Source organism: Eptatretus burgeri, chromosome 6 (genome assembly GCF_056783735.1).
Source record: "Eptatretus burgeri isolate ZD-2024b chromosome 6, Ebu_testis_v1, whole genome shotgun sequence".
Lineage (NCBI taxonomy): Eukaryota > Metazoa > Chordata > Myxini > Myxiniformes > Myxinidae > Eptatretus > Eptatretus burgeri.
In genome coordinates, this window is record NC_140966.1 from 115,087,649 (window position 1) to 115,106,471 (window position 18,823).

Here is an 18,823-nt window from a genome sequence, read left to right on the forward strand (position 1 = left end):
CATTGCGGAATCGTGAACAGGTGGAACATCCTTCACAAGTGGACCTTACCCAAGGCCAGATGACAAACTCGAACAAGGCGTCTATGTGTTCCTGAGAGAAGTTGAAAAACTCGAAGAGCACAAAGAACTCCGAAAGGCGTTGCTGGGCTGCCTGGCGGAGCAGTCGGATCAACCCGAACAGGCCCGGCTGGACCTATTTGAGCGGGATGGGAAGAGGATGCTCGGAATTTAAAAAGCAACCAGGAAGTGCCACACTCGTTAACTCGGTGGGTTTAAATCAAAGTGTTTGTGAGGAGTGAAGGAAGTCCAGCAGGCCGGCTGCACAAGCTTGCCTCGTCCTTGATCAGCAGTAGTTGCGAGGAAAAGGCGATGACACAGATGAGCACCTGCAGGAGGCGCGGCAAGAAAGGCCACATGGTGTGGCCCAAGTCACGAAACGCGGACTCCAGGCTGTTTATCACGGCCAGCTGGCGGCCCAGGGGCACGACAGCACCAAGATCGAGCGGTCCAGCCGCCCGGCGCGCAGCCACGAGGCAGCCGTCTGTAGTTATGCACAAATAAATATGACACGACAGAATCACAACTTTCACAAATCGATAAAAATCAATATGAACTTGAACTTGGATGTGATTGACATGAAGGTGAGTCCAAATGAAATTTGCAAATTCGAAACCTTGAATGTGGACGATGATGTCAAGCAGTGCATGCAAATGAGGAAGAGGAGCATGTGGAGTGTGTGATGGTGGTGAGAGTAGTGTTAAAACAGATCGTTGTGTGTCAGGCATGACGGAGCTGCTGTAAATAAGAGATTATGTTAAATGAATAAGTTGTTGAAAACATGCATCACCTTGTGTTTGGTGAAAGAAGCATGGCCGGCACCACCCTCGATGGGAACGAGGCAAGCATGTGGTGCAAGGGTGGGAGGGGGGAGGGAGCGGAGGAAGGGGAGGAAGTGGTGCTGCACCATACCCTCAGACGAGCTGAGTGGTGAATGGTCATGTACAGTTCAATATGTCGAAGATATAACTGAAAAACCTTTCCCACATATACAATATGTATGGCTACACGCTCTATCGAGTGCTGTTCAAAATATTTCACAGACAGGTCGGAGGCCTCCTGGTTTTTAACCGCCTCTTCTCGGGTCGACCTCCCTCCGACGTAGTCATTCTTCCAGTGACCCAATCCTGATTAAACTTCCAAAACCAAACTCGCTGCACACTCTTTTTGTACCTCTTTTCCCCCGTTTGGGGAACCACCTTCCTGAGGCTGTTCAATCCCCAGCTCTTTCCTCCAAGGTTTCACACAAGTGGTGCACCACCACATATCATCCCCCATCATTACCCACGATCTCTTCTCCCTCTAATAACTCTTCTCTGTTTTTTTTTTGTATACATTGTTGAGGCTCGTGTGAGAGCTAACACACAACGCACAGCAAGGGTGGCACGAGTCAAGAGGGGCGGGAGTGGGAAGGACAAAACAGTGGGGAACAGAGACATGAGGAGATCTGTGGAAGGGAGAGGGATGGGGCTGGGAACATGTGGAATACAAGATGGACATTACAGGGACTTTCAGGAAGGAAAGCAGGGAATTTAAGGGAGGTGAGTTTGGGGTGGATTAACGGGGAAGAAAAGATCAAGGTTTTGGATGGGGGAAGACAAGAGGTGGTGGTGAACAGCTGTATTGAGGGACTGGAGGAGAGAATGGGATTGAACAGAGTGAGGGAGTTTATTCCAAAGGTGGTGAAAAAGAGGAATGAAAGAATGAAGGTGAGCAGTGATTCATGATTTTGGTAGTTTTACCAGACGTGGGTTGCTGGCGGACCTTGAGCACCCTGCAGAAATGTGGTGGTGACAAATCGCAGAGAGAGCGGGGGGGGCAGGCCGGAGAGGAGAAGGTAGAAGACAGAAACACCACCGACCTGCCTGCAGTGAGAGAGAGAGAGGCCCAAAGACTCGGCCTCATCGTGAGAGATACCAATGATCTGAAATTCCTTGGTTTCTACAGCGTGAAGCCAAGAAAGGTGGGAGGCAGGAGCACCAGCACAAAGAGGAGAGCAGTACTCCATCAGGCTGTGGACAAAAGCTTTGTAAGTGGTCAGGAGCTCAGGTTGGGCGATGGACTTTGCACAACGGAGGATTCCCAGTCGGCGACCGGCTTTGGAGGCGAGGTTGGAAATGTGGCTTTCCCAGGAAAGATCATGGCAGATAGTGAGACCCAGAAGCTTGAATGAAAGGAATTATTCTAGAGGATTGCTGAGAAAGTTGATGGGGTGGGGGGGGGGGGGGTTCCAAACAGTCCTTTCGGAGAGACATAGTGAGTGAGATTTGTCAGGCTTGAAAGACGTGTTCCACGTGTTGGACCAGTTTGTGATTTTATCCTGATCTGCAGAGAGCCAAGTGACTGCTGCATGTTGGTCTGAGGGATGACAGATGGTATAGCAGAGGGTGGAGTCATCAGCATAGAGATAAAGAGGATTTTCCAGGGAGTCGGAGAGATCATTGATGAAAACCAGAAAAAGAACAGGGCCCAGAACGCTGCCTCGAGGAACTCCAGCCTGCACAGGAAGAGGGGATGAGAGAACTCCATTTTGGGCTTCAGGATGGTGTGACAGGCGAGGAAGTCTTCGAGCCTTGAGTGGAGATGGCCTTGGATACCACAGGAAGAGAGTTTGGTGAGTAGGGCAGGGTGCCAGACCATGTCAAAAGCACACGATATGTCTAGGGATATGGCTTTGATTTCATGTCTGGCATGAGGACCTCCATCCATTGTTGGGAGAGCAGAAGCAGCATATCCAGGATCGAGTGACCTGGTCTGAAACCAAATTGATGATCGGAAATCAAGCCATTGGAGAAGAAGAAGGATTTCATGTCTGACGCGATGATGGATTCCATCACCTTGCTGATGATAGGGAGAAGGCTGATTGGTCTGTAGTTGCAGGGATCTGTTTTTGCACCTTTTTATGCAGAGCGGTAATGTTTGCTGATTTCCAAGCAGATGGCAGATGACCTTGGGCAAATGAGAGGGTGAATAGAACAGAGAGAGGGTGAGCAAGAGCAGAGGAGCAGGATTTCAGAGCAAGTGGGCTGATGCCGTCTGGACCGGTTGCAGAATCTGACTCGAGGTTTGACAGCAAGCTCTCCACCTTGTCAGGAGAAAAGGACACAGAGTCCAGGGACAGTTGGGTGCGACTGGGTAAGATGGGTCGAGAAAGTGATGGGTTTCAGACAATATTTTGATGCAAACACCGAGTTTAGGCATTCAGCCTTTTCACGTGCGGTTTCAGCAGTGCGTTCATTTGAGCTAAGGGAGGAGGGGATGGAGGGGAACATACACCAGAGGCAGATTTTATTAGAGGCCACCAGGATTTGGAGGAGGGAGAGAGGTTTGAGAGTTCAGACTTGAGATGAGAAAGATGTTGTTTTCTGGCTCTCCTGAGGGTAGATACACACTTGTTCTGAGCTTTATGGAAGGAACTGAGATTACCCTCAGTTGGGTTTGCTTTCCATGAGGCAAACGCAAGTTGTTTCAGGACAACTGCCTCGCCACAAGCTTCAGTGAATCAAGGGCGGGAGGAAGGGTAGGACAAATGAAGACGAGAGGGGATAAATCTGTCTATGAGGGAGAGCAAGTTTCTTTTGAAGAATTCTCAGGATGAGTTGATGTTGGAGAAAGTTGCGATGGGAGACCAGTCTAGAAGTTTGATGGCTGCTTGGAGACCCTGCCAGTCGGCTTGAGTGAAATGCCAGACTCAACGGCTCTGAGGTGGTTCTCTGATTACAGACAGAGAGACGTCCACTTTGACAAGCACATGGTCAGAAGAACAGTTGATATTTTCAGGGAAATTTGTAAAAATCAGATCCAGATGAGATGGAGTACCATTGGTTGAGATCCGGGTTGGGAAGTTAATCGATTCGATCCCATTGAGTCGCAGAAGTCTTTTGCTGAAGTGCCATGACAGGTGAGAGAGGTACCCACACCCAGCCAACTCGCTTGATGATAATTGAAGTCGCCACATATGAGGAAGAGAGAGTTTGGATGAGAAGATAGAAGTTGGTCCATGTTTTCGGATAGTGAGGTGTAGATGGAGTCATCACTGTTTGGTGGACGGTACAGTAAACATTTCAATATGAGGTGGGAGTGGAGGGATATTTGGTTCTGAACCAAATACTCTCTTCACTTGCATGTTGGTGTGCTTATTTCATTTCAATACAAGGTCTAAAGCTCATAATGAGCTGCGCGTGACACACACACACACACACACACACACACACACACACACACACACACACACACACACACACACACACACACACACACACACACACACGAAAGTGCCTTCACTTCTCAGGGCAATGTGGGTACCCGTGACATCATCAGCGGGACAATTCTTCCTCCCCATAATTGCCAACAAATGGTTGATTGTCCGCTCTCTCCCCTTTGTATTTAAATCATGTCAAGAAAGGAAGCCGCTCGGTACGACTCAGCCAGGGTTTGAACCACCGACCTCCCAGACTCGGAACAGACGCCCAAACCCTTACACCTCAGAAAAGGGTTCAGTGTTCTACGTTTCCTCCCTTCCCCTCTCCCCTCTTTCTGATTCGTCCATTACCTTGTTTGTTTTGTTCGATTGTTGTCCCACTGTCAGTATATTATCTGTTTTCCCTCTAATTTTGCTCTTCCACGAACATAGATATTGTGTTAAAAACAATTGAAACCGATACACCAGAAAAAGAGCAAATTTGCCGAATTGTATCCTGTCGCTGTCCGTGGTCCGTCTGCCTCAATCGACAAATATGACACAATGAAAAGAACAATGCAGTACACGTGTTCAAACTGACGGGACGTCTCAGACTTTGATGTGCAAACTCATTAACTTGAGAAACCAGAAATACTTGTTGTAATTGAACAAGAAAACAAAAACCTCGCCAAAAGTGTTCAAGACGGCGCATTCCTCTGAGCACTCGACGGGACATTGTGAGGACCCACCGGTGAGGAAGCCTTGTAGGGGTTCGAGCAAGAGGTTGAAGAAGAGCGAGAGCTCGTCGGATGTGCAACAGGACAGGAACTGCAGTATGGTTCTGGTAGATGTGAGCATGGAACTCTTGCCTTTGGTCTTTCGTCCGGTCCCATTCCTCAATCGGCCAAAGAGCATCCTGTACACAAATCAACAAACCGCTCTGTCATCATCCACATTGCTTGGGGCTCATGGAGGAGGTTGTAGCTGCATTACGAATGCGGAACAAGGACTCGAGGAGACATCGACGTACTTGTGCATGAAACACAAGGAAACTTTATGAGATAATTGACAAATTGACATCCAATATGCGATATGAACCTGGGATGCCAGCATTAACTGCAAAGTTCTCAAGAGGGAATGAACACCTACCGTATCAAAACCTGCATGACTTCCTGCCGATGCTCAGCTTGCACCAAACAGGCTTCTCCCTGAACCATAAACAGAACAATCTCCTCCTTGAAAGAGTGATCCTCCAACAGGCGCTCGAGATGTTCCCTGCACGGAAACACATGGCGAGATGTGGACCGGCACCAGTGGATCAGTGGATCATTCACCTTCACCAGTCACCATTTTCATTTTAAAAATTTATTTTTTAAAAACCCCGAAATGACAGCATCGCTTTGCCAGTGGGTAGAAGCAGGTACAGCAATTGATGGGCCATTTGATACCAAAGCATAGCATACTGTCCAAATTCTCACATTACCCTACAATCCTTTCACTGTACTCAAAGCACCTGCTCCCGAAGGAGGTGGCCAAGATGGGGTCACATCATCTTTACGATCATCAATACCATAGCAGAGCACCCGCCCGATGGGCTATCTGTTCCAAACGTGCAGCACACTCTTCTGACACATCCCTTTATCTGGGTGGTGTATAGGCAACAACCGCTGCCTCGATTGCTCCCGAAAATAAAAACTACCCAGGTTTCAGACAAGAAGCAAACACATGCGTACTGCTTATGCGCATACCGTATACAATACACAGTGGTTATACAGCTCTGATAATTCCTAATGTACACTCCCCCATCAAGGAAGAAAATACCAAGAGGGGCAGAAATTTTGTTTTCTCTTTCAAAACTTGATGGAATCAAACAAAACTTCAGGAAACGAATATGCCTGACGCGACGAGGGTGTCCTGAGTAATCCCTGAAAAAGTTTCAGCTTCCTTGGTCAAATCCTCTCGGAGGAGTAGATGAAACATACAACCAACACACACACACACACACACACACACACACACACACACACACACACACACACACACACACACACACACACACACACACACACACACACACACACACACACACCCCTTGATTTCTGTCACATTTTGTTGTGTTAAAGCCGAAATTTAAAAGATTAAATTTAAATTTTTTGTCACCGATCTGCACAAAATACCCTAAAATGACAAAAGGAAAATTTTTTTAGAAATTATTACAAATTTATTAAAAAGTAAAAAGCTGAAATGTCATGCGTCAATAAGTATTCAGCCCCTTTGCCATGACACTCCAAATTGAGCTCAGGTTCATCCAATTTCCTTTGATCATCCTTGAGATAGCTCTCCAACTTGACTGGAGTCCACCTGTGGCCAATTCAATTGATCGGACATGGTTTAGAAAGAAACACACCTTTCTATATGAGGTCCCACAGTTGACAATACGTGTCAAAGCAGAACTCTAACATGAGGTCCAAGGAACTGTGCGTTGAACTCCGAGATAGAGTTGTGAGGAGGCGTAGATCTGGGGAAGGGTATAAAACAATTTGTGGAGTGTTAAAAGTTCCCAAGAACACAGTGAGCTCCATCATTATGAAATGGAAAGAATATGGAAACACCCAGACTCTTCCTCGAGCTGGCCGTCTGACCAAACTGAGCAACTGGGCAAGAAGGACCTTGGGCAGGGAGGCGACCAAGAACCCAATGATCACCCTGACAGAACTACAAAGTTCCTTGTCCGAGATGGGAGAACCTGCTGGAAGGAAAACGGTTTCTGCAGCACTTCACAAATCAGGCTTTATGGGAGAGTGTCCAGAGAGAAGCCACTCCTGAGAAAAAAAAATCACATGACAGCATGCCTGGAATTTGCAAAAAGGTACAAGAAAGACCCTGATGATGAGGCAAAAGGTTCTGTAGTCTGATGAGACGAAAATTGAACTACTTGGCCTGAATGCAAAGCGCGACATCTGACGGAAACCAAGCACAGCCCATCCCTCATCTAACACCATCCCTACCATGAAGCACGGTGGTGGCAGCATCATGCTGTGGGGATGTTTTTCAGTGCCAGGGAGTGGAAGACTTGTAAGGATAGATGGAACAATGAATGGATCCAAATACAGGAAAATCCTTGAGGAGAACCCGATTCAGAGTGCAAAAGACCTTAGACTGCGGTGAAGATTAATGTTCCAACAGGACAATGACCCCAAGCATTCGGCCAAAGCAACACTGGAATGGCTTCAGAACAACAATGTGAACGTCCTTGAGCGGGCCAACCAAAGCCCAGACTCGAATCCCATTGAGAATCTGTGGAAAGACTTGAAGATTGCCGTTCACCGACACTCCCCATCCAACCTGACAGAGCTTGAGAAAATCCGCGAGGAAGAATGGGAGAAAATCCCCAAATCCAGATGTACAAAACTGATACGGACATACCCAAGAACACTCGGAGCTGTAATCACTGCCAAAGGCACTTCTCCAGAGCACCGACCCATGGGGTTGAATACTTATTGACGCACGACATTTCAGCTTTTCATTATTAATAAATTTGTAAAAATTTCTAAAAACATGATTGCACTTTGTCAGTGTGGGGTATTTTATGCAGATCGGTGACAACAAAAAAATTAAATAAAAATAATAAAAATAATAATAATAATAATAATCATCATCATTTTACTTGAACCAGTTTTAAATTCACGCTGTAACACCCAAACGTGACACAAGTTGAGGGGTGCGGATACTTTCTGAAGGCACTGTACATAGCAGAAGATTTGGAAAAATTTGTTTTCATGCTCGCAACTGCTCAGTGACTCGTCACAGTCGATCAATGGCAGCAAAATCAAAAGCTTATATGGTATCATCACCCCTGTGCTTGGAATGTTTGATTTTGCTTTTAGCAACGTTAGAACGAAGAAGTCATGGAAAGGAGGATGAGATTAGAGTTGGGACGGAGTGCAAGGTTTTGGGATTGTCGATCGGGGTCAGGGTGTCGCAAGGCGTGCACGCGATTGTCCCGACTTACCGATAAGGTAAGAGTGCCTTGGGTTTGTATGTGAAGAGGCATGCCAGTGCCACCTTCTGCACATCCTGATTACGATGGCACAGCAACTGTTGGAGAAGAAACAAGGTGTTGAAAGCACAGAGTAGGAGGATTAAAAAAAAATTGTCGGAATGGTACGAAAGCATTTTCACAGCCAATGCGGAGGTTGGATCCCATGTGACAATCGCAGTACAAAGCGCATGTCGAAGCAAATAAATAAATAAATAAATAAATAAATAAATGGTGAAAGTTATTTGGAAGGGGTGGGAGGGAGGAGGGGTCGAGGGTATCGTTATGGCAACATTGAAAAGAGTTAGCCACAGAAGTCCATCCACACATTCCACTATTTCCTCCCCATAAACCCAAAGTGTGATGAAGCTTAACAGTGGGTTGGGATTGGGGGAGGGACAATTCCATAACGGATCAACTGCATCCACTTTGATCAGTGCTATGGATTGCTTCCGAGGACGTTGATGAAATTTAAAATCCTTCGGGTCGGACGAGCATCGTGGGACAATTCACCATTGGCATGCCCAATCAAGGTGTTAGGAAATGTACCCATCATGCTCCACACACCTCACGAGTGAGAGTTAACACAAATGAGGTCCAACAAATCAGTAGTCCCAAAGGTATCTTGCTGGCATTGCAGTGCAAACGATATTTGTTCACATTTGATGGCATTTGTTGAACGAAATGGGTGGAAGACCTGTGTCCCGAAGATGTCGACGATGACGACGACGACGCTGACGCCACGCGCACACCACAGGATGAAATCCAGAACAGACAGCGTGAAATCGCTATCGAGTCGTGGAGTTATTTACAAGTACGAACGCGATTCGAACCATTCCCGAAGCGCAATCGGTATTTAACGTCACCGTGCGACGATTTACGTGTAAGTTGTCTGATGAAAGATCAAGTCGAGCATTACCCCTGGTAACCAGGTGAGTGATAGCGTCGACGCAAGGACGGACATTACCATCGTCCCAACAAACAGTCGTACGAGCAGTGCAATGGTGATGGGTAAGTCAATCTGGAGGTCGTTTTCCCCCTACGATTTAAATAATTCACATTTTTGGATTTTATCGTTCAACTGCCGAGCACACCTCGACCAGGTCGACACAAGTAGTTTCTCATTTTGTTTGTTTTATAGCAATTGTTCAGGCCATCAGGTTTTCTTCCCATGAGACAAATTTTCCAAAGTACGAGGTTATTCTTCCAACATCACATAAAACTTAAAATCGAGCACAATGGTGATGGTTTAAAGATATCAAAGCTTGTTGGTATTCAGAACTACACAGAGTGAAGATTTTAAAAACCTCGACACTTCGGTGCCATCTTCACTCATCCTGTAACAAATAATTATGATCTTATTTATAATCTTCAATTAAATTTTGTCCGTATTGCTGGCTATCATACATTTTACTTGATCGATACAAATCGATCACTCGTTCGCGCCTCCTCCCCACCAACGCTTGCACATGACTCTCCCAACCTCACGCGAGACCTCCCAGTGCTGTCGGTCGTTGTGCTGCGGTGTGACCCCGAACTCTGTCGGCCAGATGCGCAGAATGTAATTGTTCGTCGTCAATGTGAGCGTGTGCCTCAATCGGAAAGAGCGACGATCTTACCCGATAATAAAACTCTTTGAGCATTTCTTGCTTGTGGAAATTCCAGGGGCCTGAAAACTTTGAGAAAACTTTCAAATGTCCCAGAAGATCTCTGAAAATGAAATGGAACATACATCCAGAATCAATGAAAACGTTTTATTTACTCTCGTATCCGGATCAGCATCAGGATACAGATCTTCATCAAAATTAGATCAATTTACCCGTGTCACACTCCTAACCCATCCAACAAGTTTTATCCGTATCCGTCCATAACTTTTTGAGATATCCAGCTCACAGACGGCGAGAGGCAGAGAGTGCAAGAGAGTGCAAGAGAGTGCAAGAGAGTGCAAGAGAGTGCAAGAGAGTGCAAGAGAGTGCAAGAGAGTGCAAGAGAGTGCAAGAGAGTGCAAGAGAGTGCAAGAGAGTGCAAGAGAGTGCAAGAGAGTGCAAGAGAGTGCAAGAGAGGGAAAGAGAGGGAAAGAGAGGGAAAGAGAGGGAAAGAGAGGGAAAGAGAGGGAAAGAGAGGGAAAGAGAGGGAAAGAGAGGGAAAGAGAGGGAAAGAGAGGGAAAGAGAGGGAAAGAGAGGGAAAGAGAGGGAAAGAGAGGGAAAGAGAGGGAAAGAGAGGGAAAGAGAGGGAAAGAGAGGGAAAGAGAGGGAAAGAGAGGGAAAGAGAGGAAAGAGAGGAAAGAGAGGCAAGCAGAGGAGTAAAAACATCAGGTGCTTCGAACTCAAGTTACGATCAATAAAATGATTTTCAAATAACACATGACCTTTGACTTGTTGTTCCCAATGATGAATCAGTTCATCTTTCTGTTGCAATCCATACTTACACCAAGTTTGGTTTAAATCCCTTCTGTGGTTCACGAGTTGGTGTGGCAACAAAGATTTTCAATTAAAGGTTGCATGCCCATCGACATTTGAGCTTCTGAATCAAAAATCGAATCAGTTCATACTTATGCCAAGTTCGGTTGGAATTCCTTCATGAGTTCACATTACCATGGTAACGAGAAATCTGCTACGCATGCACAGACGACGAGAAAACACAATGCCTCGGCACCTTCGGGTGTGGAGGGGTTTAAAAAATAAATAAATAAATAAATAAAAATGGCACCCAGAGGGGGGCAAAAGGAAAAAGGACGATAAACTCGAGGATTGGAAAACAAGAGACAATGGCTCGGTAACCATGGAATTGGATATTGTCACACAAATAGGGAGGTTAAGTGAAATGGATGACAATAGCAGGAACACACCACAAAACCACAAAATAAAAAACAATAATAATAATGATGATAAACCCACTTGGTTGTGAGGCGTTTGCCGCTTCTGCAGGTCCGGCATTCTGCATGTGCATCGTTCATTTCTTCAACACATTCCACATCCTCGGATTCTGGGCCGGTTTGCTGAAGATCGCCTCTGCGCACGTCCTGAGTGTGTGCCATCTGCACATCCACAGAGCTGAACTGCTGTCTGGGTGGGGACGAGGGAGGAAGGGGATCATCTGAACTCGGTTTCCTTGCAATCGTTACATCGATCAACTTCACATCACATCACATAAATCGATAAACATGAAATCAAGTTTTCATTTGTTACAACTGCAACTGAAAAGGATTTAAAAGCAGCTCACAAGCTGGAAATCATTTATTGGATTAAAAAAAATCTCGACACCGAGAAAGGCAACTCATTCTTGCCAAGGTACCCAGGTGATGCAAGCACAGTTCTTAAGATTAGTCGAAAAGGTTCGTTGGCCACTGGTGAAAGGTCTCGATCGAAAGGCAAAGAGAATTTTTTTCATGAATGAGCAGTCTCGTCGTTAACCTCCTCTCCAACATAAAGGGACTGGTTATACAGCCAGAGTGAAGGATAATGTGAAACCAAAATAATCAGGCTAATTCCACGAACAAACCGCACGTTTCGTACCCGGTTACTATGACACACAAACGGCAAAACACTTTGGCAAATCTTGTACACAGTGTCCCACGGGTCGGTTTCACCAAGTGCTCGATGGCGTACGCAAATGTTGACCTTCAGGATAACTTGAGTCCAAACCAAGATGGATTCAGAATGATGCGAGCGCCTAACTGGATTCGCCTCGACATAAGTTTGCCACGTCTGGTGGACTGACTACATGTGTGCAAACATGGGAAAACTTGAACAAACGAAAAGTGAAGGTAACTTCACGATTCCCAGTGAAGACGACCTGTCCACCGATGAAGCTCACCTGATGAAGGTGAACAGTAGAGGAACCAGCTGGTGGGAGTGAAGCTCCAGCTGCTCTGGGAACTCCAACATGGCTTGCCAAATCAACAGGCGGAAGTTCGCGTGATCAGGACGGTCATGTTCTCCGGAGTGAGCACTAAGCTCTTGTTGGAACAGCAGTACCGCACCTGCACCAGGCGTGCCGGCCTCCTGTCCATCCTCTGCCATCTTCGAATGCCTCTGTGTGTCTGAACCGATGTGGAACGTTTCAGGCTTGATGAGCAGCATTAACAAGTCTCGACACACAATTGGCCAGCTTCACAAACGAAAACCAGGCGACCTTTCAACAACACCATGAACGTTAACAATAACTTGAAGGACTACGCTTTCATCTGGCATTTAGAGACCGTTTACATCATCTATACATTCAAAGTTATTAAAGTTTAAAAGGGCACAAGAGCTGCATAAACACCCTGTATAGTACATGCAGGATCACACGCCATGTTCACACCGTCAAAACGGTCTCGAGAAACAAATTCTAAAGGGTCTCAAAAGGACCTGGGGTCCAAAGGGTGTAATATAATGTCAAAATGGTCAGAATTGTTTGAAGATGTCTGAAGGGTCTTAAAAGGTTTGAAATGTGTGAAGGTCTAAAGGCCGAAAGGGTAAAAAGAAGTCGAAGTGATCTTGGAGGACAAAGGGTTATAAAGGGTGCAACGGGGTCTATAGGGTCTTTGGGGGGGGTCTAAGGATTAAGGTTAGGGTTAGGTTAGATCTAATAACAGCTTGGGGGTCTCATATTGTCTACAGGTTGTAAAGGGGCTTAGGGGTATAAATTACCTTGGGGTGCCTTATGCATTCAAGGGGTCATATTGGGGTCTGAAGACATCCCAAACCTTTTAAGATACCACGATAAACGGTGCAGTAAACCCTCAAACATTGCAGGATCTAATATCACAGGTTTCGACCAATCGTGGGCAACCTATTGTGTTCCAATTTCGTTATCATGGGATTTCATTTCGACCAATCGCTATTCTTTTTTGTTTTGTTTTGGTTTGAACGATTACCACCCATTACGAGCCTTGTGTTGTTTCTCGCACACCATTTTTAATGAGCCCATACGTAAAGCGATGGACAAAATTAGTTGTGCCGAAAGAAAAAGAAAGGTTAAGACGTTGGGTGAAAAGATCAAGTTGTAAGATTGGTTGGCTCGAGGTGAAGATGCGGCACCTGTGGGCCGTCATTAAGGGGTCAATGAGAGGGGGTTCAACCTTCCCCATTGTTCTCTTCCTCATTCCTTAACCTTCATTTTCTGTCAAACCTCATTCCCAAACCAAACCTTCATTTTCCAACTCCGTACTCAAACACCCATTCTCAAACCCTTACATTTCAATACCCGGACTCAAATCCCTGTTCTAATGCTTCATTCTCAAACGCGGCTGATGAATCAAATAGAGGTGCCGGAGCAGCTTTTAGCATCCATGAAAGGGGATTATTCTGGAAGACGATGCGTACCTTGTAGCTTCCGTCCAAGCAGGAAAGATTGGGGTTCAAGGTGATGTGACCAAGGTTCTCGAGTTACCTTTTTCCATTGCATTATGGCAATGCTGCAGGCGACTTCATCATCAAGCTCATGCTGCTTTTCCAATCACCTTCCCCACTCCCCATCCCCCCCAACAGCATCATCCTGAGCTAAGTCTTGTGGTTTATATTTACAGCAGAGTACAGTATATAATATGTTTACTCTCAACCACCTCGCTATTTTGGAAAAATTTCAGGTATAAAACTTGTGTTTTTGTTTAATTTACACTGTATTTACATGTGTATTTCAATGTTAACATGGTGTGTATATAAGTGTGTGTGTGTGTGTGTGTGTGTGTGTGTGTGTGTGTGTGTGTGTGTGTGTGTGTGTGTGTGTGTGTGTGTGTGTGTGTGTGTGTGTGTGTGTGTGTGTATACGAGGTGTGTTCAAAAAGTATCCAACCTTAATATTTTGTGCGTAAACAAATGAGGCAAGGGAGGCGTGGTTTGGTGCACGTATGAAGGCGATCCTAATCCGTATGCGTGGATATTTTCCACCTGCAGAAGCTGTCAGTCGCCGACAGATCGCCAATGAGTGAGGAAGTGTAAGTGAGCGCCGTCGGATTTTCGTTTTTGACAAAATGACGGAAAAACTTGAACAACGCTACTGCATCCAATTTTGTGTAAAGCTTGGCGATTCCCAAGTGGAAACGATCCGCAAGATTCAACAGGCCTTCGGGAACGAAGCAATGGGCACCACAGGTAACAGTGGTACAACCGCTTCAAAGATGGTCGCACATCAGTGGAAAGTGAAGCACGTTCTGGTAGGCCCTCAACATCCCGAAATGAGATCGTCATTCACCAAGTGAGGACCCTGCTGATGCAGGATCGTCAAATCACGATCAGAGAACTTGCAGACGAGGCGGGCGTCAGCATTGGATCCATTCATTCCATTGTGACTGAGGATTTGGGCTTAAGGAGAATCTCAGCGAAGTTCGTGCCAAAGCTGATAACGATCGAGCAGAAGCAACTCCGTTTGGAGATCGCACAGGACATGCTGGAGGCTGTGAACAACGATCCCAACTTCTCAAACACAGTGATCACTGGCGATGAGACCACAGTGATCCGTCATTTTGTCAAAAACGAAAATCCGACGGCGCTCACTTACACTTCCTCACTCATCGGCGGTCTGTCGGCAACTGACAGCTTTCTGCAGGCGGGAAAATATTCACGTGCGTGCCTACATACGTGCGCCAAACCACGCCACCCTAGCTTCATTTGTTTACGCACGAAAAATTAAGGTTGGATACTTTTTGAACACACCTCGTATGAATATATATATATATATATATATATATATATATATATATATATATATATATATATATATATATATATATATATATATATATATATATATATATTCAAGGTAATCAAAGAGAAGATAAGGCTCTATGCACCCGAGAGTATTGATGGAGGTGGCTGAGTAGGAAAGCGAGATGTTTACGGATATTTTCAATAGTTCCCTGGAGTCAGGACAGGTACCGGAGGATTGGAGAGTAACAAATGTAGCAAATGTAACACCATTATTTAAGAAAGGATCCAGAGAAGAATTGGGAAATGTTAGTTTGACTTCAGTTGTGGGGAAGGTGTTGGAGACATTAATTAAGGACCAGATGAGGAACCATTTAAACAAATACAAACTAATTAAAGGTAGTCACCATGGGTTTACCAAAGGTAGTTCCTGTTAAGAAATATTTTAGAGTTCAATGAAGCAATGTCTGATTGGGTGGATGAGGGAAAGGCAGTGGACAAAGTATATCGAGACTTTAAGAAAGCATTTGATAAGGTACCACATTGGAGGTTGTTAGCCAAAATGAGGGCTTGTACAGCGGCTGGTCAGGTGGATCATGAGATTACAAACTGGCTTGGTGGTAGGAAGCAAAGTGTGCCTGTGAGTGGGAGGATGCAAGTAGCGGGGTACCTCAGGGATCGGTACTCGGACCATTACTATTCATTATTTACATCAACGATTTGGATAATGGGGTGAAGAGTAAATTTTCCAAATTTGCAGATGACACAAAGCTTGGAGGTAAAGTGGATAGCAGAGGGGGTGGTGATCAGATTCAGGAAAGTATTGGTACTTGCAGAGATTGGGTAAAAGATTGGCAGATGTAGTTTAACCTGAGCAAGTGTAAGGTGTTGGGGATGGGAAAGAACAATGAAAATCGAGATTACAGGATTCAAGGGGTCATGTTGGAGTGTGTCACACAGGAGAAGGATCTGGGGGTGGTAATCGATATGGGAGGTAAGCAGGCAGCACAGTGCCAGACAGCTATAGGTAAAGCAAATAGGGTTTTGGGATGTATTCGGAGGGGGATCATTTATCAAACAAAAGAGGTGGTGTTAACATTGTACAGGAATTTAGTGAGGGCCATATCTCGAATATTTTTTGCAGTTTTGGTCACCACCACTCAGGAAGGACACAGATGTCATAGAGAGGGCTCGGTGCAGGGCCACTCGATTGATTCCAGGCCTAGCTAGACTCAGCTATAAGGAGCAGTTGAAGGAGACAGGGCTTTATACACTAGAAAGGAGGTGGTTATGAGGAAATATGATAGAGATATTTAAGATAATGAAAAGTGTAGATAAAATATGTAAAGATTAATTATTCAACAGAGTCGACAGTGGTTGGACCAGGGGCCATAGCCTGAGAGTAAAGACGAGGAGAGTCAAGACGATAGTAAGGCAGGGGTCCTTTACTCGGAGAGTAGTTAATGCATGGAATGGTCTTCCTGGAAAGGTGGTGGCAGCAGAAGCAGTAGATATGTTTAAATTAGAAAGGTACCTGGAAGTTATGGAGATCGAGGGGTATGGGGATGTTGACAGGACATTTATGTAGTTTGAGCAAAGACGGGTGGATTGTGTGCGGAGTGCTGTTGGTGGGGGTCTTGTCAAAGGGTGTTGTGTGGTTGATGTGTGTTTGTAAACCAAGGCCATTCCCCCTCCCCTGAGGAGGATTTTTTTTTTACAAAAACTTAAAATGACCGTTTTTACAGCCATTTTTCCCTGCTGTGCAGGGGTTTGGCTTTTCTTGAGGCAATGTTTTTTATGGCCGGATGCCCTTCCTGACGCCAACCCTGGTCGCCTCTTACGACACACAGGGATATGGTACACCTATTCTAACCGGGGCATACACCAGGACCAGTACACTGGTACTCATTTCGACGACCTCAGATGGATGACAGGCTGAGTCAACCCCCTGGTGTTAATTCAGCAGCCAACGGGGCTTGAACTCAGGACCCTGGGATCCCAAGCCGCCACCCTAACCACTAAGCCAACACCAGGCTTAAAATAAAGATAAAAATAAAACAAAATAAAAAATAATTAGCATTTTCTTCTCTGGGTCCAGTGTAGATAAATTAGTATGGTGTTCACGCAAGCATGATGGGCTGAATGGCCTCCACCTGTCTGATTTTGTACACACACACACACACACACACACACACACACACACACACACACACACACACACACACACACACACACACACACACCTTGCCAGAGGAAAGGGTAAGGCATTTGGGTCCATTGGTCTTTGTCCACACAGAACTTCGTGTTTTTCTCTGCAACCGCTTGTTGGATCGAGACGAATTTTAACCATACCAGCGGCTTCTCATGTCGTGTGTTTAAATAATAATAATGACGTCAGAGGTCATAATGTGGAAACCGTGTTGGGGAGGGGGGGGGGTGATGCAGCAAGGAAGAAAATTGAAACTTGGCACATCGCAAGAACTTAATATGTGGAATCAGTCATTTTTTTTTGCGACGTCATGACGTCATAATTGCATACATAGAATGCTACATCTAATGAGTCTGCAAAATTCTGAAGGTCATCGAGGGATAAATTGTTCCACAGAAAAAAAAAAAAATTAAAAAATATTTTGATGACGTCATTGTTGACATGGTTCGTCAACCATGTTTGTTTTTTTTAAAACCTAAAACCTGCTCTGAAATGGCTGAAGAGAGAGGTGAAACTTTACAAGTCTGACTACCTATCCATGAGAAACAAAACATACATATGACATCATAGGTCACATGGTTTGGCAGCCATATTTGATTTACCCAAAAACCTACAAAATCATCTTCTTCTCCAGAATGGCTGAACAGATCGAGGGGAAATGCCACACAAATGCCACACAAACCTTGTGGATACCAGGGTATTCATGAATAATAATTGACAAGTCACATGGTCTGGCAGCCATATTGGATTGAGCAAAAAATCTTCTTTTTAAAAAAAATCTCTCTCTTGAACCGTTTCATCAGTTGAAGTGAAACTTCACAATTATGATGTAGTTGTGATGGGGAATACACGTTTTATATTTAAAACTTATCGGACGGATGGTCTGGCAGCAAAAATTATTTAATTTCTTCATCTACGTTTTGTGATTTTTTTTCCATTTTTTTTGAATAAGATTCACTTGGCCGTGCCCGGATGGGTTTGAGGGTCGAGGAGCAGCAGCTGACACCCGAATCCTATGCAGGTTCCTCCTGATGACGTCATCTTTGCTTTTTGCTCGTTTGGGTTCCTCTGATTACTCCAATGCAGGACTGTACCTATTTGGTCTTCCGTTTAATTTGAATTTAACTTATTTTAATCCCATTCTAAATTCAATTGAATTTTAAAAAACAACCATCATGGGTCAGGGTCAGGGTCAGGTGTCCGGGCACCAAGACGTCCCACTTTGATCGGTCATCACTGCCAGCAGTTCTAATTAATGTCTTATTCATAACGCAACATACCAGCACACAAATGCCACACACAAAAAAAGGCCTGGCGAGGGGCCGCAATCTCCGATTGCTCTTTTTCTTGTTTCATTACCTCCGCTCCCGAAGATGAAGGAGGGGTATGTTTTCACCCCTTTCTGCCTGTGTGGAGGATATCTCAAAAGGTTGTGGACGGATTCAGTTGAGATTTTGTGGACAGGTTCGGTGTGTGACAAGGACAAACCGATTCGATTTTGGTGAAGATCCGGATACAATAATTTTTTAAAAGTGATTATCCCTATCTCTCAATGGTGAAGAAACCAAAATATAGCAAGATATCTGAAAGAGTTGTGGACGGATTCGGATGAAACTTGGACATTTGGGTGTGTGACAAGAACAAGCAGATTCGATTTTGTTGAAGATCCAAAAATTATTTAATTTTAAAAGTGATTCTTTACCATTGAG

At 45.1% G+C, this 18,823-nt stretch overlaps 1 protein-coding gene across 2 annotated transcripts in view; it reads right to left on the reverse strand.

Annotated features, from left to right (window-relative positions):
• Positions 1–18,823, reverse strand: part of UTP20 (UTP20 small subunit processome component) — a 121,726-nt gene that overhangs the window by 66,379 nt on the left and 36,524 nt on the right. For both annotated transcript variants that reach the window (XM_085886897.1, XM_085886898.1), the window contains 8 exons: positions 12,094–12,319; positions 11,175–11,342; positions 9,896–9,986; positions 8,250–8,335; positions 5,387–5,512; positions 4,987–5,153; positions 333–541; positions 50–193 (listed from right to left, as the gene is read on the reverse strand). In XM_085886897.1, coding sequence (XP_085743023.1) covers positions 50–193; positions 333–541; positions 4,987–5,153; positions 5,387–5,512; positions 8,250–8,335; positions 9,896–9,986; positions 11,175–11,342; positions 12,094–12,319 — 1,217 coding nt within the window. The remainder of the gene's footprint in view (positions 1–49; positions 194–332; positions 542–4,986; positions 5,154–5,386; positions 5,513–8,249; positions 8,336–9,895; positions 9,987–11,174; positions 11,343–12,093; positions 12,320–18,823) is intronic.